This window comes from Gigantopelta aegis, chromosome 6, assembly GCF_016097555.1.
Source record: "Gigantopelta aegis isolate Gae_Host chromosome 6, Gae_host_genome, whole genome shotgun sequence".
NCBI classification, from domain to species: Eukaryota; Metazoa; Mollusca; class Gastropoda; order Neomphalida; family Peltospiridae; genus Gigantopelta; species Gigantopelta aegis.
Genome location: NC_054704.1, coordinates 96,185,699 through 96,211,999, shown reverse-complemented (window position 1 = coordinate 96,211,999; position 26,301 = coordinate 96,185,699). Strand labels below are relative to the sequence as shown.

At 37.7% G+C, this 26,301-nt stretch overlaps 1 protein-coding gene across 3 annotated transcripts in view; it reads left to right on the top strand.

Annotated features, from left to right (window-relative positions):
- Positions 1-25,418, top strand: part of LOC121375261 (EF-hand calcium-binding domain-containing protein 14-like) — a 50,388-nt gene extending 24,970 nt beyond the window's left edge. For 2 of the 3 annotated variants that reach the window (XM_041502632.1, XM_041502631.1), the window contains exons 5-14: positions 2,451-2,573; positions 4,141-4,218; positions 12,230-12,322; positions 13,356-13,463; positions 13,970-14,068; positions 16,263-16,407; positions 18,211-18,282; positions 19,484-19,597; positions 20,037-20,238; positions 21,607-25,418. In XM_041502632.1, the coding sequence (XP_041358566.1) occupies positions 2,451-2,573; positions 4,141-4,218; positions 12,230-12,322; positions 13,356-13,463; positions 13,970-14,068; positions 16,263-16,407; positions 18,211-18,282; positions 19,484-19,597; positions 20,037-20,238; position 21,607 (1,035 nt within the window). In that variant the 3' untranslated portion in view covers positions 21,608-25,418. The remainder of the gene's footprint in view (positions 1-2,450; positions 2,574-4,140; positions 4,219-12,229; positions 12,323-13,355; positions 13,464-13,969; positions 14,069-16,262; positions 16,408-18,210; positions 18,283-19,483; positions 19,598-20,036; positions 20,239-21,606) is intronic. The other variant, XM_041502634.1, reaches the window with a different exon arrangement.
- Positions 25,419-26,301: the final 883 nt, after the last annotated feature.

Here is a 26,301-nt window from a genome sequence, read left to right as displayed (position 1 = left end):
ACACATATATAGACATTCGAAACTGTAAACATACACTTCCACAATACTGTGAGTGAAACACTCGTCTATGCGAGTGAAATTCTGTTATGGCGATTAAAATTTATTTTGTCAGAATCAGTGTGTCACTGTAACACGTTTCAGTTTACTGTACCAGTCAGACGACACATATATAGACATTCGAAACTGTAAACATACACTTCCATGTTTCACACTGTGTTTGCAAATCATGATGCATAGCCGAAGTCTGTCAAAGTATTACGATATCACACTCATGGCTCTTCGGCCAATTTGACAATCGAGGTGTTCTGAATGCTTTTTCAGGGTTTTCCGATTGTAAATGAGCTCTCACAAAGCCTTAGTCCCAAAACACACTGGGTCTGGGACTAGCGAGTAAGGTAAATGAACCCAGGTCTAGTATGTTTTGATGTCTGGGTCTCTATCTGTTACGCGTTATCACCATGACAAACATGAAATAATTTTGGCTTATTATTATTACAAAACCGTAAAAAAAGAAATGCAGAGAAATGTGGGTGCGTGAAATAATATAAATCAACAACTATAAAAATTTCAAATTTTTATCTTGATCACAAAAAGATGGAACGCGTTGTCAGTCGTTGCCAGTCTGGCGCTGTCAAAATATAGCATGTCCTACATGTATGTCGTCTGGTTCCAGGACTGTAGTTTGTGCCAGCACAGACACGGTATGTTTTGTCACATTCGATTCCATGCGTTTCATTTTGGACTGGTACCTTACTTGCCAGTCCCAGACCCGGTGTGTTTTGGGCCTTAGACGCTTCGTAGCCAGTTTGTTTGCACCTAATGTTAAGCTAAATGTTACATGGCGGGAATATGTTAAATAAATAATAAGTGCTTAAGATTGTTTTTTTCTTTTACTGTATTGTTGGTAATGATGGCATACCATCAACAAAAATAAATAAATAAAATATGTCCTCGTTTCGGTAAATGTAACCATCAGTACGCTTGTCGGAATCGCGTAACCCAGTTACACGCATACACACACACACACAGAGACAGACAGACAGACAGACAGACATAGATACATAGACAAAACTACATATATGTGGTTTTCTGATTTCTGTATTCCACGAGTGTATTTCCTGCAGGAAACCCCGATGCCGCAGTTAAGTTTTCCTAGGCTAACTTTAGTATAACAGGGCACAAAGCAGCACTTTATATTTACACACCTACTGGCTAGTGAATGATAAAAACATATCAAATGCATGTATTAGTATGGATAATATATATATATACACACACACACAGTCAAACTTCGATAACTTGATCTTGAAGGGGACGAGGAAATAGATCGAGTTTCAGGGAGTTAAGAGTTTTCAAAATTAATATACAAGAGTTCAAATTTGAAACTGCATTGCTGCCTACCTTTGAACTCTTAAAAACTATGCATCCCCAATTGAAAGGCGAATTAATATATCAGTCACCTCACCCCATGCCACCCAATCTCATCTTACCCACCCCAGCTGTTGGCATCTTCGACGCCTGTCGTACATTTATTTTACGTATATTGTAAAAGTAAGTAAATAAAACAAAAAGGATCACCCAGATGAATTTGAAATATATGCATGGGCATATAGGCTACATGTATTTATTGACAGAAAAAAAGAACGAAAAAAGAAGGCATTTACATACATATATAAATAACAAAAAGTAACGTTGACTTATTTTACAGATGTCAAAACATGACGGAACATAACTAACAAATAAAACACTGAATGCCGAATAACACTATAAGTACATTTGTTTTACACAAAATTATTTACATTTCGCACCACTACTTTCTTTCTCCAATCTGGCCACCCACCCTCCATTTCTGGGCCCTACAAGAAAGCAGAACTTTTTTAAACCGATCTGGCAAACCCCACATTACCGGTGTCCTGTCAAACAAAATTGAAATGACAATGAAACAAGTAATTTTTATTATTATTCATCAAACATCAAGAACAGAAAACTACATACTATTGCATGATGGTATGTTTTATTTATACTGTGCACAAATTATTGTTACATAAGCTGTGAAAGGCTGTAGGGGTCTGGCCAAAATTTGTAAGTCACAGTCAGGTGTGTTTTCGATGGGAATTTTATGAACCAATTTGTTGCCTCCATGTATAAGCCGACTTTCTTCTTTTGGAAAGTATTTCTAGACGGCAATATACAGTAATTATTTTTTTAAACCTGCCATTGCTAAAATTTTATAGCGATTGCTTAAACCTGATTAATTCATAGACACACACTTTAGTGTGAGTGTTTCAGTCATAGTGGTTGTTAGAATTTTAATAGGGGAATCTCAAAAGAAAAATGTATTTGAGGCCCTTGTTAGTGTTGTATTTGTAGGGGTGAAAACTGTATATATGAGATATGTTATTGATATGTAATTCCGGTATTAAATTGAAATGTTGGGTTTGTTTTCGTAGAGTTTGGCCGGCTTGGGAAGTGAGCTGCAGACAACAAAAGGCACAGTTGATCAGTTGAAAACAAACTCGGACAAAACATCAACGGAAATAAAACATCTAGCTGACAGGGTAGTGGCTCTTGAGGTAGATACATTTAACACATGAAACAAGTATATGTACATCATGTATGGCATATAACAAACTTTGCCGTTTAAGGAGAGTTATGGCACTTAATCCCTATCACTCCCCTGATGAGACTAGTTCAAGGAGAGTAAATATTTTTTGCTCCCCATCACAAATAACGTGAATTTATTTGATATTAATATGGTAATTTCATAATCTAAGTTAGGTGAGTAATTAATCATTTCCTCCTTTTTTCATCGCAAGGTCTGGCATATAAGCAGAGTTAATACTTTTCTTTGGATCAGTGATGAACTGTAAATGTGGATTTTTTGGTTTAATTGATTTTTTCATTTTAAGAAAGTTCTATCTATTCCTCCCGATTTACCTTGTTTGTTTATTTCTCAACATACATAAAAACAAAACCATATCAGAGTCAAAGTTATTATACTTGTGTATAATTCAGTGATTGCCTCTTGACAATACAACAGAACATGGATTTAATGATAGAAAATGATTTTGGTAGGCGGTCTGAGGGCCCGTGCTTATAAAACTTAAAGTCTAGACTTTAATAAAGTCCAGACTTTAACGTAATGCCATGACATTAAAGTCTGGACTTTATTAAAGTCTAGACTTTAAGGTTTATAAGCACAGGGCCAGGTCATTGAATAACTCATCAGTTATATACTTTTGAGTGTACCAGCAAAACATATGGTGATTTTTTTTTTATCAAAACATTCATCTCAATTTCTTAAGTGTCATTTGGTTAGTAATAATTTTGTAGTTTAAAAAAGAGAGAAAATAAACGAACTACTCACTTCGTTGTTTGTGTTAAGAAGAGTAGTTTGAATTACTTTTCCAGCTAAGTTTTATCCTGCCACTGCCCCCTTTTTATACCAATTCCGAATGTGCCTGTGTGTCATCCTCCAAAAAAATTGAGATTTTCAACATAATTTTTTTTAATTAGTCAACTTAAAGGAGCATTCTTAGTGTTCAGATCATATTGTCAGAACACCTAAATTGGAACGACTTTAGTCTTATACGTTCCGATTTTTATAGGCATGACAAGTCAGTGCGACTGATTACATAATGAAGATGCCCCTTAAGTAAAAAGTACTACACCTACATTTAATTTTCTTTTCGTTCATAATCAGACCTCTTAGCCCAGTCCATTGCAGTGACAGAAATCAATCACTAGTCTACCGGACAAGTACATGTAGAAATCTATTTGCTTTGCAATATTTTCATTTAACTATATTAGTGGTGTTTAGTATTGTTTACTCAAACGTGCCAGTTTGTAAAAATAGTCAACATTTTAATATTCTGGTCTCTTGTAAAACTAGCCCCTATTAATTTTTCATTTGTCCACAATATTCTTTTTCTTCACATAACTTGACTTATTGTTTGTTTAAAAATAGTCTTCTTTTTTTTAGTACTTACTAACAACAGATATAAATTCACGGCTAAATTGGTGGGTCTGTACAGTGAAACTGCTTTAAGGGTTGACCAACAGAATTTGTGGTAGCAGTTTGTAACTAAAATATAAGACCATAAAAATGTGATCTTGCTAATGTTGGTATGTTCATTACAGGTATCCTCAAACAGAACTCTTTCTGGTAGAGAAAGTGTCATTCCTGGCAAAATGTCAACGGTAGTGGATGTTGGACAGGTAAGATGCTTGTTATTATATTGCATCACCAGTCGTCCAGCGATCAGTTGTTAACACTTTGTTTGAAGAGCCCATTTTAGATGGTGAAGGATGCAGCTACCGACCTAACGTGAATTTTCACCTGACATTTTAGGAAATTTATTGCATCCATCACTGTTTTAGTTTATATGGCTATATGGTTTTTTTAATTGTTAAATTTGTTAAATTGGTACATTCCTTTTGAGAAAAACTACTACATATTGTATGTATAATATTGTGGTTTGGCAATGTTTGTGATTTGATAATAAAGCCCTTCTTCAAGTTGACCTGGGTCTCATGTGAGTTGTACCGAGCCATGTTGTTGTAAACTGAAGTACAAGACAAAGTAAAATATGGCAGTGCAGCTTTTCATTTAGGAAGATCTCGGGCCAAATTCACAAACTGTAACTACTTTTACAGTTTCTCGTTCCAGCCAGTGCATCAAGACTGGTATATCAAAGGTTGTGGTATGTGCTATCCTGTCTAGAATGGTGCATATAAAACATCCCTTGCTACTAATGGGAAAATGTAGCAGGTTTCCTCTCTAAGACTATATATTAAAATCAATGTGCTCTAGTGGTGTCATTAAACAAAACAAACTTTATTTTTACAATTAGTACTAGTAGCTGTATATAATAAAAAGATTGTTTTGTTTAACATCACCACTAGAGCACCATTAGATTACTGTAAACTACTTTATTTTCGCGTTTGAATAAAATTCGGGAAAATAAATTCCACGTGAAATTAAAAGCTGAGAAAGATTGGACATTTAAAAAAATAAAATAAAAAATGTCTCGTTCAATCAAACCCGGCCAAGACCTCATTAGTTTCCGTTGCATGGGACTAGTAGTAACATTGCAACACTTAAAACTTTTAGTTTAAAAAAATACGATTTATAAGTACAGATAATAAATAATAATACTTTTTGTATGGTTTTTTTTTTTTTACAAGTGCTGTTGCTGAAAGCAAACACATGTTTAAAAAACGGAAGTAAAGATCACAGTATGTTAAAATGTGGAAGTGAAAAAATTCTGGGGTGTGTTTGTACAGCGACACTATACTCGTAGTACACACTGGGTCTTCACATTAAAGGTTTTGCCTGTTGGTCAATCACAAACTGTACTAACCAAGTATTTTGACAGTAATAAATATTGTTTAAGTTAAACTTGAGCTAGCACTGAGCCTTCAGATTTCGTTTTGTTTTCGAGTTCATTTTTTATAACAAATTTGAGGATTACGAAAAAGCGCACATGGTAGCCTAAGCATCTTGCATAAGTTTACAGTATTTTGTAAACAATAAATGTCAGTTATTGACAACAGTACTTAAGGTTTTTTTTACTGGGGAAGGAATGGGGGATTCGCAAAAATAAATGCTCGTGAACTTACTATTTTCATTAAATCGCAAAAATTTGTTCCCACGAAAATAAAGTATTTTACAGTAATTAATCATCGGCTGTTGGATGTCAGACATTTGGCAATTCTGACACGTTGTCATCAGAGGAAACATGCTACATTTTTTCATTAGTAGCAAGGGGTCTTTTATATGCACTTTTCCACAGACAGGAAAGCATATACCATGGCATTTGACCAATTGTGGTGCACTGGTTGGAATAAGGAAAACCCCAGTCAGTTGAATGGATTCACCGAGGTGGTTTGCTCATGTGTCACAAGCACTTCAAGCAAGCACTTGACCGACTGAGATAAATCCCGCCACCTAGTATATTTACATGTGTTTGGTATGTATTTCAAGCAGAAAATTACATGGTTATAGCATATGGGTTATGGTAAATATTAAAGAAAATTATTTATATATATTCAAACTTGCTATAATTATACGGATTCTTGCACAAAAATGTAAATTTTACAACTGAAAAAGTGTTATTATAATTTATAAACAGTACAAATAATACAGTTCAAAATGTACATAAATCACTTTCTTTTGTCTTTACCATAACCCATCATCCATATTGATGTGATGTTCTGTTTGAAGTAGATGGCCTTCTGTCGTAACTAACCAAAATTTGCTAATGTTTATACAGAGTGGCTGTAGCATGTAGTCCTTGACTAATAAAATATTAATTAAATTAACTTCATATTTGCAATGAAATAATCTCCATATATCTGAAAATTGTATAAACCATTTGTTCCAGTGTGAACACTACTGTAATTTCTTTTCACATTACCTGTCCTCAAACAAGGGCACCTCCCCCCCACACAAGTGGTCTGGTCCAAACATCCCAACAGCCAATGGGATGGCCTAAATTCTTCTACTGCATACTGCTCTCTAGTTCCGGTCACATGACTGTAACTTCCTTTTTCTCTTCGCTAAAGGGTCTGGACGTCTTTTCTTTCGCTCTGTTTTTCATCGACCTTTGGTTTTGTATTTGTGTATTTGGGTGGAATGTTTTCACCTTCATATTCGTTATCTATCTTGTGTCGTTTCGAGTTTTTCACTTGGTTTTCCAAGTGTTTATTTACATGAAATGTTTGTTTTTATGTTGTCGGTTAACCTCGTGTCGGACGCCATTTGCAATAATGGCGTCTTTGTTGACCGGCTTTGTGTTTGTGTCATGGTTGGGGGTTTTTTCTTTATCTTTCACAGATTGAAAAATTGTTATCATGTCTGATGCTAGTGTTCAACAACTTGTGCGTGTGTGTTTATGCTGTAAGAAGTTTACCGCCGGCGACGACCCACACGACTTATGTCCGGGTTGTCGTGTTCCGTGTGCTCTTGATTCGAGATGCGACCTTTGTTGGGGTTATCGGAAGTTGAGTTTGCTGCATAACTAAAGGTGGTGTCAGCAAGGGCCAAGAAGGTGGAATCCTCACCTTCCATCGCAGACTCCATAGCGGATGTGTTACGCTCCATTTTGCCGTCCATGCTTCAAGAAACAATGGCGTCGATGGCGACTTTATCCAAATCGGTGGATTCGGGGTCCGGTCCGGTTCCAGTCCCCTCTTGGGGGGGTTCAGCTCCTTCGGCTCCACCTGCTAAGACTTCGGATGACAGGGGTCCTACTGCCTCTAAGAAGCCTACTCATTCAGATAGACGCTCTATGGAATCCACGGCTCGCCGATCTTCAGTACCATCCCTGGATAAGGAGAAGTCCTCTTCGGTGCATCGGAGTCGGGACTGTAGCCGTTCTCCACGGCCTGTAAGGCTTCCTACGGGTTCCACGGATCGTCCTCGACGACCGTCAGTTGATGTGGCCTCCGGAGATCTAAACGGGACTGTCCACAGTCCGGTTCACCTGCGGCTTCCGTTACGGCAGATCGATTTGAGTTCTACGAGACTTTGGTGATGATGCGCCTGCGGTTTTTATCATTGATGAGCCCGACTCTACGGACCATATGACGACGAGGAATTGTTTGGCGGCTGTCTACGACATGTTGCCGTCTTTGCCGCATCCACCAACACCATCCAAGAAGGGACCGACACTGATGATCGTAACTGATGTCCCACCGGAGGATGTGGTCATCCGTTCCTTGGCAGACGGTACCATAATATCTGAGGTGGCGACAGATTTAGACTGCACCTTTAAGGAGACGGCATCTTTTGTCGCTTTTCCGTCTTGGACTCACCGTATGTATCCGGTTTTTAATATGCCATTTAAAGATGCGGCTCCATCGTTGGATGAGGATGTTCACCGTCTTGGGAAGTCGTCAACAGTGGATTTGACAGACAAGCAGGTTCAACCTATGGATACCGCCCAAAGACGTTTCCTTTATGTCTTATCTTACTTGAACGTTTTCCTTGCGGATATGCACGGTGCTATGCGCTTTTTTCAGCAATCGGCACAGATGCTGGCCTTTTTAACTTCCACGGTTACCTCTATGTCCATGATGTTAATGCAGTATCGTCGTCAAGCCTATCTTAAGAAGTCTACGTTGGATTTCCAGCATAAAAAACAGCTGTTATCACAACCGTGGTCTGCAACGAAGTTGTTTGCAGGCAAAGTTTCTGATGTTGTTGCAGCCAATGATAAGGACCAACAGTCGACTGCAACTGTTACGGCATTGCAACTCATTTCGACTTTGGAGCCCACAAAGCGCAAATCTACATTTACTTCACAACCACCATCTAAACGTTGGAGAGGTTCATTTTACAGTCAACCTTCTCGGCGTTTCCCGGACAGATGGCCATCCGGTCCACCCGCTCGGACCCAAGGGAAACCCGGCCAACATTGACTCCAGCCAGCCAATCTTGGACTTCTCAGATTGTCTCGACCTTCGCCCGCCCTGACCATGATTCAGAACAACGATTTGGTTTACGACGCCGGTTGAAACATCCATTGTCGGAAGTCGACTTCGCCGTTATTGCTGTAGTACAATCATGAGATTGGCTTGCTTCGCTGGATCTCAAGGATGCCTATCTTCATGTCCCAATACATGCCAATTATCATCGCTACCTGAGGTTTGTGCTACAGGGTCATCGTTACGAATGGACAGTCCTGCCTTTTGGAATATCCGTGGCGCCATGGCTGTTCACCAGAATTATGGCTCCGATGTCCCGCTTCCTGCATCACAGAGGTATCTCCTTTTACCTGTACCTCGCCGATTGCCTGATGAAGTGCCAGAGCAAGACACGGCTTACGGCACACGTTTTTTCATCATAAACTTCCTCAAGCGTCTAGGTTGGATCATCAACATCGAGAAATCTTGACTGACTCCCACGCAGTCTCTACAATTCATAGGAGCCTGCCTTCGACCTGACCTGGGCCTCATACAAGTTCCTCTCGACCATTGGGAGAAGATCCAAACCATGGTTTCCAGGGCCTTAACCGCTCCGATGTCCTTCCATGGTTGGCAGTCTCCTGGGTCTCCTCACTTCAGCCCATGATTTGACACTCAGAGGTCGTCTACAGCTACGGCGCTTGCAGATGTTTCTCAATCCGGTCCAGCCTGCAGTGGTGGCAAATCCGATCGAACGTCTTAGAAGGAGTCTCTATGCGGCCCTTCCTAGCAACTCATTACCTGTTCGTTGATGCATCACTAGAAGTTTGGGGAGCCCATCTCAGCGACCAGACTACTTTGGGTCTGTGGTCTCCCGGCCTGTTGGAGCCTGTTGGAGTTGTTGGCAGTCTACAACGCAATCCTTCATTGGCCACAGACAATCGCCAGGGCAGAACACACTCCAGCAGTCTGCTGCAGTTGACTTATCGCCTTTACAAGTTGGTCGACGACATTCCTCTGCACCTTCGGGCTCACCATATTCCAGGGGTCTCCAATGTGTTAGCCGACACGCTGTCTCGCATGTCGTCTCCACAGTCGACGGAATGGATGCTCCATCCGGAAGTGTTTTGATGGGTGTGCGACAACCTTTGGACACCAAACATCAACCTCTTCGCAACACGATTCAACAATCAGTTGAGGGTTTACATGTCTCCGGTGCCAGATCCAGATGCCATGGATCTCGACGCCTTGGCCATCAGCTGGGAACGGATGGACGCGTATGCTTTTCCTCCACCCATCTTCCTTCAGAGGTTTCAGCTGTACACTTGTAGTCTGCTACTCATTGCTCCGATGTGGCCATCCAGGGTGTGGTATCCAGATCTCATCCGTCTTGCCGATCCGCATCCACTACCTCTGCCAGACTGGGATCATCTGTTGCTGCATCCCATGTCAAGACTACACCATCCAGGTCCTCAGTTGTTCAAACTGCATGCGTGGACATTATCTCCAAGAGTTTGAGGAAGAAAGGCTTTTCTTCTCTGTCCACGGCAGCCATTTTGAAAGCTCACAGATCATCCACTACTGCGGCTTACGTTTTCACCGATGGTGTGTCCAGCAGAAACTTAAACCTCAGACGATTCGAATACCTCGTCTAGCTGATTTTTTTGCTGTATCTACGTAACTCCTTAAAATTGAAGGGGTCTACCATTGCTGGATACATTTTGGTCATCACTACTGTTCGTGATGTCGCTACTGGAACGAAGTTATCAGGTATTCCTGAGATCCATAAAATGATCAAGGGATTTCGCCTTCAAGATCAAGTTCACCGTTTTCGTCTACCAAAATGTGACTTGAATCTTGTGTTATGAGCGCTGTCGACCACACTGTATGAGCCGATCGAATCATCTTCCTTGCAAGACTTGACTCGGAAGACGGTGTTTTTACTTGGATTTGCCACGGCTGCCTGTGTGTCAGAACTCCATGCTCTTGATATGGACTTGGTGTGTTTTCACAGAGATCGTCGTGCAGTCACCTCGGGGTTACTCATGAACTTTGTGGCAAAGAACCAGTTACCTGACCAGGCGCCTCGTTTGTATGTTGTGCAGGCCCTCTCCTCTGTCGTTGGTCCAGTGGACGTTGAGGACTTGGCTTTATGTCCTGTCGGAGCCCTGCACCATTACATCGAGAGGACAAGATCTTTTCGTCAACATCACAAGAGACTTTTCCTCTCCTGTAACTAGAGTCGGTTGACGGATATTACCAAGAACACGGTGGCCACCTGGATCCGGTCTTCTATCCTGACCGCCTATAAGAAGGAGGGTTTACTTGCTCCATCTGCTACTAATCCGCATGAACTCCGTGCTTTGGCTGCCACGATGTCCCTGCACTGCAACACACCCATTCAGCACATTCTAACCGGTTGTTTCTGGGCTACGGACTCCATATTTGCTAACTATTATCTGAGGGATATCTTCACAGAAGACGTTAAGGAGTTCCATCATCTGGGTCCAGATGTTGTTGCACAGACTCTGGGGAATACAAGCCGTCCTAGTCGTCATTGTTGTCTGTCGGATTCTGGGCTGCATACCGAGATATCCAAAGAATCGACAGGTGAGGATTGCTTAGACTTTAGTTCTTTTGCACAGTTCACGCACTGGTGCCGGAACTTTTGTCTCGATAACTTTTACCCTGCACTGCATGTTGTTATTTGTTGTCGTTATTGAACTAACAGTTCTTTGGTGTACTAGACAGAAAACACTTGGGGGGCTTGTTTAGTTCAGTGTTCTGACAGATGCACCTCATTAAGTTGTCGCTTGTTTTTATTAACACTTCAATACGTGGGGGGGGGGGGGGGGGGGTACCTAACACCTGCATCCCTGGTGGCTACGTCTTCCCACCCTGTCAGAACCAGCATGAGATGTGGCTTTCTGCCTTCTGGTCCATGTGTTCTGGGAGCCGTACCTGCCACTGCTGGCGGATGGCACCATTCTGGTTGTTGTTACTAACATCACCTGCATTGGTCTGTGACGGGCATCCCTAGGAGGAGGGCTTAACATGGTTGGCCTGATACTTCCACTAGTCAGCCTCTATCTGGTCTTGGGAGTTATCAGAAGCATCTACAGATCTCGGCACCCACCACCACCAGAATGTTGCCCTTGTTTGAGGACAGGTAATGTGAAAAGAAATGGAGAAAACTTGGAATGTTTTCTCTTTTATGGATACATTACCTGTCCTCAAGATTTCGTCCGCCCGGGCCTCCCTACTTCCTGTTCTCCGTGTGATGCGCTCAGGGATAAAGAAGGAAGTTACAGTCATGTGACCGGAACTAGAGAGCAGTATGCAGTAGAAGAATTTAGGCCATCCCATTGGCTATTGGGATGTTCGGACCAGACCAATTGCATGGGAGGGGAGGTGCCCTTGTTTGAGGACAAGTAATGTATCCATAAAAGAGAAAACACTCCAAGTTTTCTCCAATGTGAAAATTGCGATATTTTATTAATTTGGTTCATGGCCAATAACAAAAATATAGATGTCCGAATGGGCACTAGAAAATGAACAATTTAACTGGCTTTTGACTATATTTGAGGGTATTTGACTATATTTGAGGGTATTTGACTATATTTATTCATTTATGTACTGACTCACACGTTTGCTCATTCATTTATTAACTCTACACTTGTTCACAATCTTTAACTCATTGCTTTAAATATTCTTGCATCTATGGGCAAATATTTCCTGGTCTGCTGTACGATTATTTGCATGTGCTATTGTGTTATAAAATAAAGTTTAATTTAACTGTGATTGGTTTTGATGTTTGCAGACTGTCAGTGATCTAAGGCATGGGATTTACGAGGTGAACCACACTTTACGGTCAGCCGTCAGTGCTCTGTCACAAAGAATCGTACAACTAGAGGTGAGAGGGTTAAGGGGGTATTGTTTTCGGTCAGCCGTGAGAGGGTTAGGGGGGGGGGGGGGGGGGTGATCAGGATGTAGCTTGGTAGTAGTGTCTACTTGAGATGTTATGGATTGTAGGATCGATCAGCTCCCCACACCACCACCCATCTTAAACAAAGCCTCTTCACTAGTACATGTACATCATAGGCTGTGATATGTGTGCTGTCCTTTCTGTGGGAAATTGTATATAGAAGATCTCTTGCTGTTTTAGCAGATGAACAGTCTTATGTGGCAGTAGAGTTTCTTCATCTCTTTACTAAGAGTCAAATTGGCCATATTTTTAGACATCATAATTATAGTCAAAATGACCGGCCTCGGTGGCGTTGTGGCAAGCCATCGGTCTACAGGCTGGTAGGTACTGGGTTCGGATCCCAGTCGAGGCATGGGATTTTTAATCCAGATACCAACTCCAAACCCTGAGAGAGTGCTCCGCAAGGCTCAATGGGTAGGTGTAAACCACTTGCACCGACTAGTGATCCATAACTGGTTCAACAAAGGCCATGGCTTGTGCTATCCTGCCTGTGGGAATCGCAAATAAAAGATCCCTTGCTGCCAATCGGAAGAGTAGCCCATGAAGTGGCGACAGCGGGTTTCCTCTCAAAATCTGTGTGGTCCTTAACCATATGTCTGACACCATATAACTGTAAATTAAATTGTGTTGAGTGCATTGTTAAATAAAACATTTCTTTCTTATAGTCAGAATATAAAAATCCAGTTGCTTGAAACATATTGTATTGTTTTTTAAAGAACAAATGGATTAGGTACAAGTTATATAACTTAATACGCATTTTGCAGTTGAGATGCTTTTGTTTTTTTGTTACCCTGTGAACATTTATTATGTAGATGTCACAAAAATTACTGTGTGCCAATAATTAATGTCATCCTGACAAGTACAATGTACTGGATGGAAGTAATTTTGATTACTGTTGCTTCAGTGAAATCCACCTTATGGTTACTGTGTTAATGATTTCACATTTGGGTGTTTATTGCAGACTGCTAAAAACTCGTCAGCTGTGACAGACGGAAAGCTGGGTTTTCTCCTGACTAAAGTTGAAAACATGACCAGCAGTGTGACCAAGATCAAACAGTTATACCAGCAGGTTTGTTTTCTTGTTCATCGTCAGATGGTTCATATAAAATATCCCTCACTACTAATGGAAAAATGTAGCAGGTTTTCTCTCTAAGACTATATGTCAAATTACCATGTCTAACATCCACTAACCATCAGTTGATAAATGAATGTGGTGTCGTTAAAACAAAACAAACTTTATACTTTCAATGTTCCATACTCTATATCTGTCTGACGCTGCTGGCTTAAATCATAAGCTTCTCCTCTTGAAAATAAGGTGACATTGAAACTAATCTTATTATCAGAGTTTCCAAAAGCACCTAGAGCCATATCATTCCTTTGGTGCTGAAAAATGTGCTGTATATTAAAAAAAAATTCTGTGAAAGGCTGTTTTACCTGAATGTCAAGATCCTGTTACAAATTACATGAAATAATGTTATAGTCTGTAAAATACTTACAGGGTATTCTCTTTTTTTTTCCTTCTTTTTTTTTTTTTCCTTCCCCCCCCCCTCCACTCTCTTATTTTCCTTTTTTCAGGTACAAGAAAACAAAGGTGACCAAAATGTTACCAAAGCCTCACAACCTACTGCTGAAGACTTTACTGAATTCAAAGAACAAACCCAGTTACGATTCCAGGTGTGTTATAAATTACATAGTCACCTCAAACTGTTTACAAACTATTTCCACATTGCATACATTGAACAGGTCTGTCACTCAAGATGTTAAATATGAAGGATATTGTTACCATATTAAGAAGGATCTCATGTTAGATAATCTCAGTTATATATTTATACCGTCAGGAATCTTGTACTGACTTTACCTAACTCAAGTGACCATTAATATCAAAATACTGATTTTGTATGTTAACTAGCTTTATATCATACATGAATGGGGTGTAACCCAGTGGTAAAATGCTTGCCTAATGTGCAATAGTCCATACATGTATGTCCGATATCACGTAACCCAGTGGTAAAATGCTTGCCTAATGTGCAATAGTCCATACATGTATGTCCGATATCACGTAACCCAGTGGTAAAATGCTTGCCTAATGTGCAATAGTCCATACATGTATGTCCGATATCACGTAACCCAGTGGTAAAATGCTTGCCTAATGTGCAATAGTCCATACATGTATGTCCGATATCACGTAACCCAGTGGTAAAATGCTTGCCTAATGTGCGATAGTCCATACATGTATGTCCGATATCACGTAACCCAGTGGTAAAATGCTTGCCTAATGTGCGATAGTCCATACATGTATGTCCGATATCACGTAACCCAGTGGTAAAATGCTTGCCTAATGTGCAATAGTCCATACATGTATGTCCGATATCACGTAACCCAGTGGTAAAATGCTTGCCTAATGTGCGATAGTCCATACATGTATGTCCGATATCACGTAACCCAGTGGTAAAATGCTTGCCTAATGTGCGATAGTCCATACATGTATGTCCGATATCACGTAACCCTACTTGAAGGGGCGGCATTTAGCTCAGTCGGTTGAGTGTTTGCTTGAGGTGTTTGCGTCGCAGGATCGAATCACCTCGGTGGATCCATTAAGCTGATTGGGGTTTTTCTTGTTCCAACCAGTGCACCACAACTGGACAAATGCCATGGTACGTCTTTTCCTGTCTCTGGGAAAGTGCAAATATAACATAGATTGCTGCATTAGAAAAAATGTAGCGGGTTTCCTCTGATGACATCGAGTCAGAATTACCAAATGTTTGACATCCAGTAGCTGATGATTAATTAATCGGTGTTCTCCAGCAGTGTCGTTAAACATAAGAAACTTCTTCTTTTTTCCGTAATTGAAATGTGTTGAGTACGTCATTAAATTAAACATTTTGTCTTATACATGTAGTCAGACATTTTTTACTGACTTTACCTGATAACATTAATCATTCTTTTAAAAATAATTATTCTGTATTATAAGTGGCTCAATATCTTACTGTACAGCAATAAACATTACATTCTCCGTTTACGTATTATGCACTCAGGATACGGCAAAAAGAAATTGGAAGCAAAAGAAAGTTTAATATGTAATATTTGAACCATTTTTTACAGAGTGTGAATATAGTGTTCATTACAATGTTCACCATTATTCATTTAGTGTCGCCCAGAAACATGTTCCGTCCTTGTTTGATGAAAAGTTCTACTGTCATTATGGGGATTTTTGGTGACAAACAAGATGAATGAAACTTGGTTTATAGTTGCATCTCACGAATATTTAACAAAATAATTTAAATATATTAAATTAAAATTATATATATTTTATTTTTAATTGTTTTTTGAAGAATTAGATTGATAATTAATTTTATATCATAAATTATTTTTTCAGTAAAATTAATTAAAATTAATTATTATATTTTTAGTCCAGCCTTTACAAAGTGAAAAGGCACTATGTAGGTATTACTTTTTTGATGGTGGTAGCAGCAGCGTTACAATTTAAAGTTAAAGTTTGTGACAGACGATAAGTGCTAGGTCAGTGGAACTTAGATTATAATTGCACAAATGGGTGTTCACCAAAATCAGTTTATGGTGGATGAAACATTTAATTTTTCATTAATTTGTTGTTATTTCCTCGCTTATATTCAATTAAGGTTCAAGTACACTGTCTTGAGCACACACCTCAGCAATCTGTATTGTCGATTCATGCTTAGTTTGTTAGTGGTTAGTGAGAGAGAAGTCATTAAACTTGCTCTAGGTGGGAGCTAGTACCAGGATGTGAAATTACTACCCATCAGTCCGATGACTTAACCACTGATGACCTTCACTGGCTAATAACATCCGCCATTTTTCACAGACTGTTATTTGTTTCTTCTTGCTACAGGGACTAAATGGCACAGTGGTCAGACTGATGGGGGACATGAGCAACCTGTATTTGCAGTTCACTCGGAACAGTAACAGCCTCGTCAATATATCCGCTCATGTCGATGGCATTCTTCGCCATCTGGCTTCTGTCACCACTCAGAATGGTAACAACATTGTGTATTTTTAAACATAGATGCATGTTTTTGTGTATTTAAAAATAATAATAATAATAATTATATAATATGTATAATGTAGATGCATGTATTGTGAATTCTTGTATTATTGTTATTGTGAAGTCATTTATTTTTTGCTTGCATATTTTTGTGAATTCTTGTAGTACAGGGCAGTAAATCAGTGTACTTCATTTTATGTTTGTCTAGTTTTAACCCAAATCTAGCCTGCTTGTGTACTGCACCAAAACATTTTCTACATAAACTATTCATAATCCTTAATTTCATATCAAGAGTAATTCCCCTTTTGATTTGAAAACTGAAAATGTTCAATTGTATATAGAGACCTGCTTCAATCCCAAACCTGCATGAATCGCAAGTATGTGTACTTTGTTTTTGTAATTGCTGTCTGGGTGGCTGAACATTGAAACCTGTTTATAAATATCCTAAGAGAATTGAACACAGCCTTTTTGTGCATAGATTTATTTTGTAAATGGAATTTTAAGTGCATTATTTTACACACAACACATGTGTACAAAGTCTTATGGGGCCAATATAAAAGCTAGTAATAATTGTTTAGGAAATAAATGTAGGATAAACAGGACTTCTAGAATTTTTATAAACTCCACTAGCCATGGGATCAGTGATTTAAAAAAATTTACAATTAAAAATTCAATAGCCCTACTTTACTTAAGTTGATACAATGTTACTAAATAATAGTAATAATCAAATATGTCACCTAAAGAGGGAGATGTAGAGTTTAAAAACACTAACATTGGGAGGCTGGGGTGGGGGCAGGATATTAATATTTACAAAATAGACTTAACTAGCCCAACATTGAAAATCACTAGCCATGGGAGTGGGGCTACCATAATCTAGAAGCCCTGATAAATAAATATAGTGTCACATTGGCAGGGCTCGAACTTCAGACTTCGTTACCTGTGGCAATTGGAAATGTTTTCCCAGAGTCAAAATACTCACCTACAGCTATTTCGAGCCTGCCTACTACACTTTTAAACAAGTAACTTTTGCAATAAATATAAAAGCCAAAAATTATCCTTTCAACCGACAGCAGTAATGTTAGTATCTAGTATCTGTTTCACGCAAACATTATATCGGCATGGAAGATGGGTCATGATAAAGAGACCTTGGCATTTAAGGGGAGCCCAATCTCTTGTTCCCCATCACTCCTCTGAGACTAGTTCAACGAGAGTAATGTTTAGCTCCCCTCAGCATGTGAATTAAAAAAATTAAACTATCCTGTAGTACTAAATGAGGATTAAATATATATCAGTGGTTAATATGGTCTTAAATGCTGTCCTATAATCAAAGTTAGTGGATCACTTAATCATGCACCCTAGGGTTTTTTATAGCGAGGTTTGCAGTAAATTTTAAAAAAGGTGGTTTATGTAGTATTAGTACTGTTATAAGTGTTTTGCAGTCATATAGTTACATTAATGTGCAAAACAATGCTACTAAATTCATTATTAAAAACAATCCCTGTAATTATCTAGTGAGTTTGTTAGATACATAAATAATTTTCTTCTGTCTATACTAATCCATATTTCAATGTCTTGTGAATTTCACTCCAGGTTTGTTTGTAGTTTTCATTTAGGCTTTGTAGTTGTACAATGAATAGCCTGCTTCGTTGTATCATAATTTAAAGAATGAATAGCCTGCTTCATTGTATTATAGTGTGGTGCTACTTTGTTTTCTGGTGTTAAAGATTTATTTGTTGTTTGCATGAGTATTTCTGTTGTGTTGTGACGTGTTGTGTGTGTTTAACTGTTTTTATAGAGAATGCGACTTGGGAACAGCACCATGTTACAAACTTTCATGAAATGAATAATAAGACTACCACAACCACAGGTACATTTATTTGTCATATATACATTTACATGTCGTGTGAAACTTTTATCATCCAGATGATATTGGCGGAAGGCTTTCTGCCAGAAAATTTGTTTGAGGGTATATAATTAAAAAATAAAATAGACTACAAGTGCCCCTACTAGGTGGGTTTGAAATGTTTTCAAATTGAACACTGCATATAAATGCATTTGACATATTTTTAAACAGCAGTTCTCTTACTATCATCTAACTAAAAAATAAAAATATATATCCATTAATTAGAAAGATTTTACTCTTCTTACCGTCTGGTAGAAAACCGGAGGTGAGGTGTCTTTGTTTTTTTTTCCTCTTGGCAGACAATACAACTGGTTTCCTGTAATGAATGGTTATCCTTAATCAAAGTGAACACACAGCCACATGCATCCTGTCATGTGACTTCTAAATTACCGATGTTTACTAAATCTGCATTCAATTAAAGGATTAACCTTGAATAATTGTCTTCTGATTTTATGATGATTTGTAAATGTGCAGCCTGCAGGTACCAATCATAGATGTCTTTAACCAATGAATGATTGACAATGAATGCACCTTATTGATTAATAAATTTAATAATGCTTTTAAAAACATACTTTATTAGTCACCTACTGGTGCAACTGAAATTTTAAGCATAGCTTCATCATGTTCCAGTACAGAACAAGTTTGAGTTTCATGGCGATTTGCTCATTTTTCATAGAGTTATGGCCCTTGAATTTAGGAGATATAAAAATGTGTTTTTCAGATTTTGTCTTTTTGCAATGACTAAAGATATTGAGCTGAAATTTGATACATAGCTTTTATTACATTTTGACTTTCATGGCGATTTACCCATTTTTCACAGTTATGGCCTTTGAATTTAGAAGATAAACAAATTTGTTTGGTCCAGTAGGGAAAATATATTGCTTTAGCAATACTCTCAGAATGCTTCTTATATGTATGTATTGTTTTTGATAATAATTGCAATACATTAATATTATTTAAATGCTATTCAAATAATATTAAGCAGTTACCGTAAGTAGTATTTTACCTTGCATCATTATGACAAGGGGGATACATGTACTTTGTACATCATAAATTCACCACAACAGCAAATTAAAGGTTACAAAATGTAAATTAGTATTAAACATTATTTTGAACGTCATGATGAATTCTTTTTCTTTTCATTCAGTCTTGTTTATTATTGCAGCCCAGCCGTCAACTTCGATGAGTCTTAAAGACATCCTAACATCCACTCAGCCCGATTCTAAGACTATATCAATCACTGTGCCGGGTTCAGGGGAATCCATAGACAGCATGGACAGTAAGTATACTTCCCTGCTTGCAGAACCCATGTGACATTCAGTACACATTGTGTTTTAGGGCTCGAAATAGCGGCCTGCGAAAAGCAAAAGCAGGCTTTTTTCTTCTTCTTTTTTATCTTAGAAAGGAATAATTCTTTTGGCCTGCTATTTATTAAATATAACAGCAGGCAATATTTTACTTCTTATTTCAAGCACTGTGTTTTCAGGTCAAATATGTACACACTTTTCATTGTTCATGAAACAAGCTTTTAAGTAGGCTGTTATTCATATCTAGAAAGTGCAGTGAGACCCCTCAAAACCAGACCCTTGGTAAACCGGAATTCCCTCAAAACCGACATTATTCATGATCCATTTTTAAATAACAGTACAGAGCAGAATCTCTCTAAACACTGTAAATATTATTTTCCTTTCCTTTAAGAAAGATGTTATATTTTTTAGAACTGGATAGGTACTTCAACCGGTGGGATGTGAAAGGTAACGGTCTAGTAGATCCCAAAGGCTTGTCAAACTTCCTTGGGCCAGCTGCCCCCTCTGAAGATGACCTTAAGCCTTTTGACGAAAATGGTGACGGAAAGTATTCCTTAGAAGAATTTGCCAATGCACTAGGAATCACAGACTTCGGAACCACAGACCGTACCTGGTAAGTTGATCAGCCATAAACATTAAAGGGACTGTCCTGAGTCTCCAGCCATTGTAAGATGTTCCCAACTGACAGTCTTTTTAATGACTAAAATTACATATCAAATACATTTTCTTGTTTAGAATGTCAGTGTCTGTATATAAAGACATAAGTACCTCACTGTTTTAAAATAATATAATGTGTTTGCGGTCGTATGCTAATTTTTATAGCAGTCATTGTTGATTTTCTTCCTATATATATATATATATATATATATATATATATATATATATATATATATATATATATATATATATATATACATACATAGATACATAGATACATACATACATACATTTGTTTTTCTCCACACATGTACAAAATTATTGTTATTGGAAGGTAACATCTTATTTGGGCTATTACCACACATTTGATGCACGCAAATGTTTAATTTTTTACGTCATGCCAACACGTCTGGTTAAAAATGAACCATTTGCAGGCATCACATAGACAATAACACCTGCAAATCTATAAAACTCACCTTCATATGGCTATCTCCTAAGTAACAGCTGGGTGTCTGATGTAGTTCAGTGGCTGAGAGCACTCCTGACTCAGTTCTGACGTGTCATTGAAAAAACATTGCTTTATATGGCCCAAATGGCACTTGTAAATTATCTTTTAAAAATTAAGCATTGGCATAGCCAGGAGTTTATACTGTGGTGGAGCATCCACACGGTCTGTAAGTCATGTTATGGGACAGTAGGATAACATAAAAGGTGGTGGGAGAAGAATAGAGGTGTGATTAAATGGGGGGTTGGGGACATGATTACTCAAGTTAAATTATTTTTAATAACATTTTTAATAATGGACAGCGAAAGAGATTATTCTGTATGAATCTGTCCTCAAAACTCACTACTTCAATCAGCAGTGTCATTGCAAAAACCTGTCACAAAATTGATCTCCAGAGGCATCTTTATTGTTATCAGGCATTTGCTTTGTTATTATAATTCGTTCAGCCAGTGCACCATGACTGGAATATCAAAGGCCGTGGTATAGGCTATCCTGTCTGTAGGATGGTGCATATAAAAGATCCCTTGCTACTAATGGAAAAATGTAGCGGGTTTCCTCTCTAAGTATATGTCAAAATTACCAAATGTTTTGACATCCAATAGCCGATGATTAATAATCAATGAGCTGTAGTGGTGTCATTAAATAAAACAAACTTTCTTTTCTGCTTTGTTATTATTTATGTTATTATGACATTAAAAGATGATCTGGATTTCAAGGGCTGGTGAACGCTTTTTACAGTACTTTTAGTTGAATTGTGGAATGCATGAATGAAATGTGACAAATATACCGATGACTTTGAATTTGACTTTGAATTTTCAGAGACGTGTACCATGTGTCAAGTGAAGACAGCTGTGAGAACACACATGGTGAAGTGAATGGAAGTAGTATAGACTGCGGTCTACCTACCCTGTGAAGGCTTGCAGCGAAGCCTTGTCCTGTCTATGATGTACCTCTTTTAAGTAGCTCACTGTTTTAAAATAATATCTTCTATTTGGATTAAGCGAGAAGATTCTCTATGTAGAGGCGAAGATCAATATTCTAGTAGTATAAATTCATGTATTTGCCATCCTAAATTATTCGTGTCATCACCCATTTGGCATGTTAATTATACAAATATAAAAATGCATTTCCTGTTGTTAAGTACAATATTCATTGCTACTAGTTGTTGGCATGCATATTCATGGCATAATCCTTGGATTACAGTTACTTTTGCTGCAGTCATGGTCGTGGTTTAGCATGCTAATGGGTGCAGGTTGTTTTTGACGAAAGTTGTCACTTAATTGTGTAAAAAGCTTGATTATATTTAGACTCTGTCATTAAATCTTTTTCTGATATTGCACTTTGAAATGAACTTGTAACATTGTATAATAACGAGGGGTTTTGGTGTGTTTTTCCATCCTGGTCCTTATAGGATGTTGTATTCATTGTGTTCACAAAATATGGTCTTTTCTGCATGTTTCTTTTTTATGTTATTCATGCAGTATTGGATTCAAGTGTGGCTGTGATAATAACATACTGTGAAATGCATTTTGTAAAATGCCTCAAACATGCCATCCAAATGTATGTGCATTGGGTCACAAGTCTTAAAGACAGACAGCTTTATTAAATAGATATATGCACAAATGAAATCCAATAAACCAGGCTATTAAACACATTTATTCACGAGAAGCTATAATTAGTACTGTAACACACATTCTCACTGTTAAACATAATCCCTCTCCCATCACCTTAAGAAATTAAAGAATTAATAGTATTGCAATTATTATATAATAGCAGTTTGTTCTTTTTACTTTACTGTTGTTTTTGGGGGTGTTTTTAAAAAAAGAGACAAGTTGATGCAAACAAACCTCCTTTCAGTTCAATACTTTTGCATTGTGTACTACCCCAAGTTTTATTTCAGCTGGAAACTTTTTAACATAAAATAAAAGTCTGCCAAAAACATTTAGTATGCTTTGTATCCACGTATATTAAGTAATGAATTCTATTGAACTGTTAACGTGCTAATTTGTATGTAACATTGAATATACACAAACATTTTAATTAACACATATGTAACAACGAATAAGATTGGATCTCTACCAATATCTGAGGTGGTGAAACCTATTTTAAATTAAAGTCCAATAAGTTACTTGATGTTTGTTTTTCAAAATCAGCAACTGGTAATCATCATAAATCATTCTTGTTGATGATCAGTTTGTAACTGTGGAAATGTCGAACGTCTTCTCAACATACTGTATTTACAGTTGGCAGTTTTAAAATAATTTTCAAACTTCAGTTATTTATAAACTAAATCTTTTAAAACTGGATGTTGACAAAACCACTTAATTTCTTGATGGAATGAATATGTGGTGCTTCCAGTAAGTATTTTATTTTTATTTTTATGCATGGTATCCATTTTGCTTATTTATACTACTTAACAGCGTCAGCTGTTATGCTTATCTTAGAAATAATCAGAGAGTTCTGTTAATGGTATCATTTGGGCATAATATGTCTTATAAAAGCATTGTGATGTTTAAGCAATAGTATTACGATTACATTATTCGGAACTTTCTTTTTCTCTCCAGCACGTACTGGTACGTAAGATGTTTGTTTGTATTGTAAACAGTTCTTGTTAATTTTTGAAATGTATAATATCTGATGTCAACACTTTAATTCTATTCAATGTCATCACTTTGTGCAATATATTACGATCCAAAATCTTAGATTTGTGGAAGTATGGAATTTGGCTAAATTTGCAACCTGTATACCATCCCTTAATTTGTTAAAGAGTGGACCTGCTAATGAGTCCACGCATAAGATTAGTAATCTGTTTGTGTTACGCTTGACAAATGCCAGAATTTAACTTTAAGGACCATCAGCCAAATTTTAATTGAATTTTGTTGCTGCAGTTCACCACAAAGCTAATTTGAGGACTGGCTGCATTTTGTTTAGTTAATTAAAAATGGATTTGGGTGCACATTTGAAACAAAATTTAAAAATGGTAATTCTAACAGTAAACTACATTTGAATAATATCCGATGTTTTTGGTTTAGCTTATGCTGCGTTCATTTGGTGCTTGTGAATATCGTGAATACACAAGTTCAAATTGTGAACATGACTTTACCAAGTGAAAGCATTCAGGTGATTTATAGACTATCTGCAGTCACTCCAATCTCGCACACACTCCAACTCATAATTACATGAATGATTTGTGTTTGTTCTGCCATTTTTTCTCGAGTTGTGAAGATTGAGACAAAAAATCCTACCCCAGTTTACAAGTTGTGTTCAAGGGTTATTTCAACAAAGAAAGCTTTTCCCACTTGTGAATTGGGGAAATACAATATTGACAACTTCTATTGAATGCAGCATTAAAACCATGAAAGCTAAAACGAAAGAGGTTGACTAATGCAGCTTTTAAAGGCTGAGTAGTTAACTGTTAACCTACTACATGGCAGAACAAATTATTGACAAAAAATATATACATTTAATTTGTCCTTGGAATTACATTATTCAACCAGGCCTGGTGCTTATAAAACTTTTAGAGTCTAGACTCGAGATTATTATAGAGTCTGAGACAGTAATGTCATGACAACGCCATACAAATTGTATGTGTGTGACATCATTAGAGATTGAGTCTGGACTCTAAAGGTTTTATAAGCATGAGCCCATCAACTTGGTCATAGTAATCCACTTGCCCATAATTTAGTACATAAATAAATTATGGCTGTGTAGCCCTAGGTCAGATGTAGCCTTGTAAAGTATTCATCTAATGAACAATTGATCTGGGATCAATCCCCGTCGGTGGGCCCATTGGACTATTTCTCATTCGAGTCAGTGCACCTCGACTAAAGTAAAGAGTAGCCCGACTCAGCCTTTAAAATGCTTTAACTTTTTCATATTACTTCACATCCAATAAGTCACACAACATCAGGTATGCCTTGATAATAACAGCAATTACAGCAGCTCTGCTTAAAAACAAAAAGTGTTCACTTCTTGTCAGGTGTACAGACTATACTTTGTCATTGAAAAATGCTCTATCCCTTTTTTTCTTCAAAATGTAAAATAAGATTATTATTGTTTAATGTATTTGATTTATGCATGTTCATTGGCTGTGCAAACATTCTTCTAAATACTTATGTTTTATTTTTAAAGCATGTACATGAGTGTAACATTCCTTTGATGAAGTGCGGCATAATTATACCTATTTGTATAGCATATCATCTTGAATATATCATATCCATAGTATATCATTATTTATGCAATGACGTGTACATACTGTACAAAGTTTTTCTGTGTTGGGGTACATGTTATCATTTATTCACTGGGGTTTTGTTTTGTTTTCACAAGTTCTGTTCTAACTGCAGTGCAGTAGATTAGGTTTTAACTAAAGTGGTTCTAGTATTGACATATTCTTAACAAATGTAAAAAACAAAATCGGATAATTCCAGTGTTTCATTTGTAGTGGTGGGGGTTTTTTTAGAAAGGGAGGGAGGGACATGGTTGTCATGCAAGTGTTTGTATTGGTTTTTATACGCCCATCTATGGGTCATATTATGGTATGGCGTTGTCCGTCTGTTAACTTTTTCTTGTCCGGACCATATCTTGCATATAGGACCATCAAACCTCACATGTAAGAACAACTTGGGATGGTGGTGTGTCACATACTATTACTAGGTCACTGTGACCTACTTTACACAGTCTACTGCACATAACAGTAAATCCTTGTTCGGACTATATCTTGCATACAGGATCATCAAACCTCACATGTAGGAACAATTTGGGATGGCGGTGTGTTGTGTACTATTACTAGGTCACTGTGACCTACTGTTCATGGTCTACTGCACATAACAGTAAATCCATGTCCAGATCATATCTTGCACACAGATGCACACAGGACCATCAAACTTCACATGTAGGAACAACTTGGGTTGACGGTTGGTCCAAAACTCCTGATGGGCATATCATGTACCTCACCGGTACTCTTGTTAAACCATGACACAACTTGGGATAATTCACCCTTGGTTTTCAGGCTTGTACAGAGATATGCTAATGTTGGGGATTTGTTTTCATTTTGATTACATAGGATAAAGTCTTGTTTAAAAATGAATTGAACCAAAGCAACATGCAAAAACATTAGTCTTAAAAATAGCAAACTACACAATTAAATGAAACCTGTTAGAACCTTTTACTGTTCAGACTCCTAGCAAAGTGTGGAATTGACTGAAATGTGTAGGATTGTGTTAGCCAAACATGGGTTGTCTGAAATGTGTAGGATATTGTTAGTCAAACATTTGTTGACTGAAATGTGTAGGATTATGTTAATCAAGCATTTAGTTGACTGAAATGTGTAGGATTTTTAGCCTAGTATGGGTTGACTAAAATGTATTGGATTATACTAGCCAAGCTCTTGTAGAATGTATTTGGATCCTGCTAGCCAAGCTTCTATTGGTTGAACTGTTTTCAACCTGCTTGTCATTGTTTCAAGCACGTTGTCTTAGGCACACACCTCAGCTATCTGGGCTGTCTTTCCAGGAC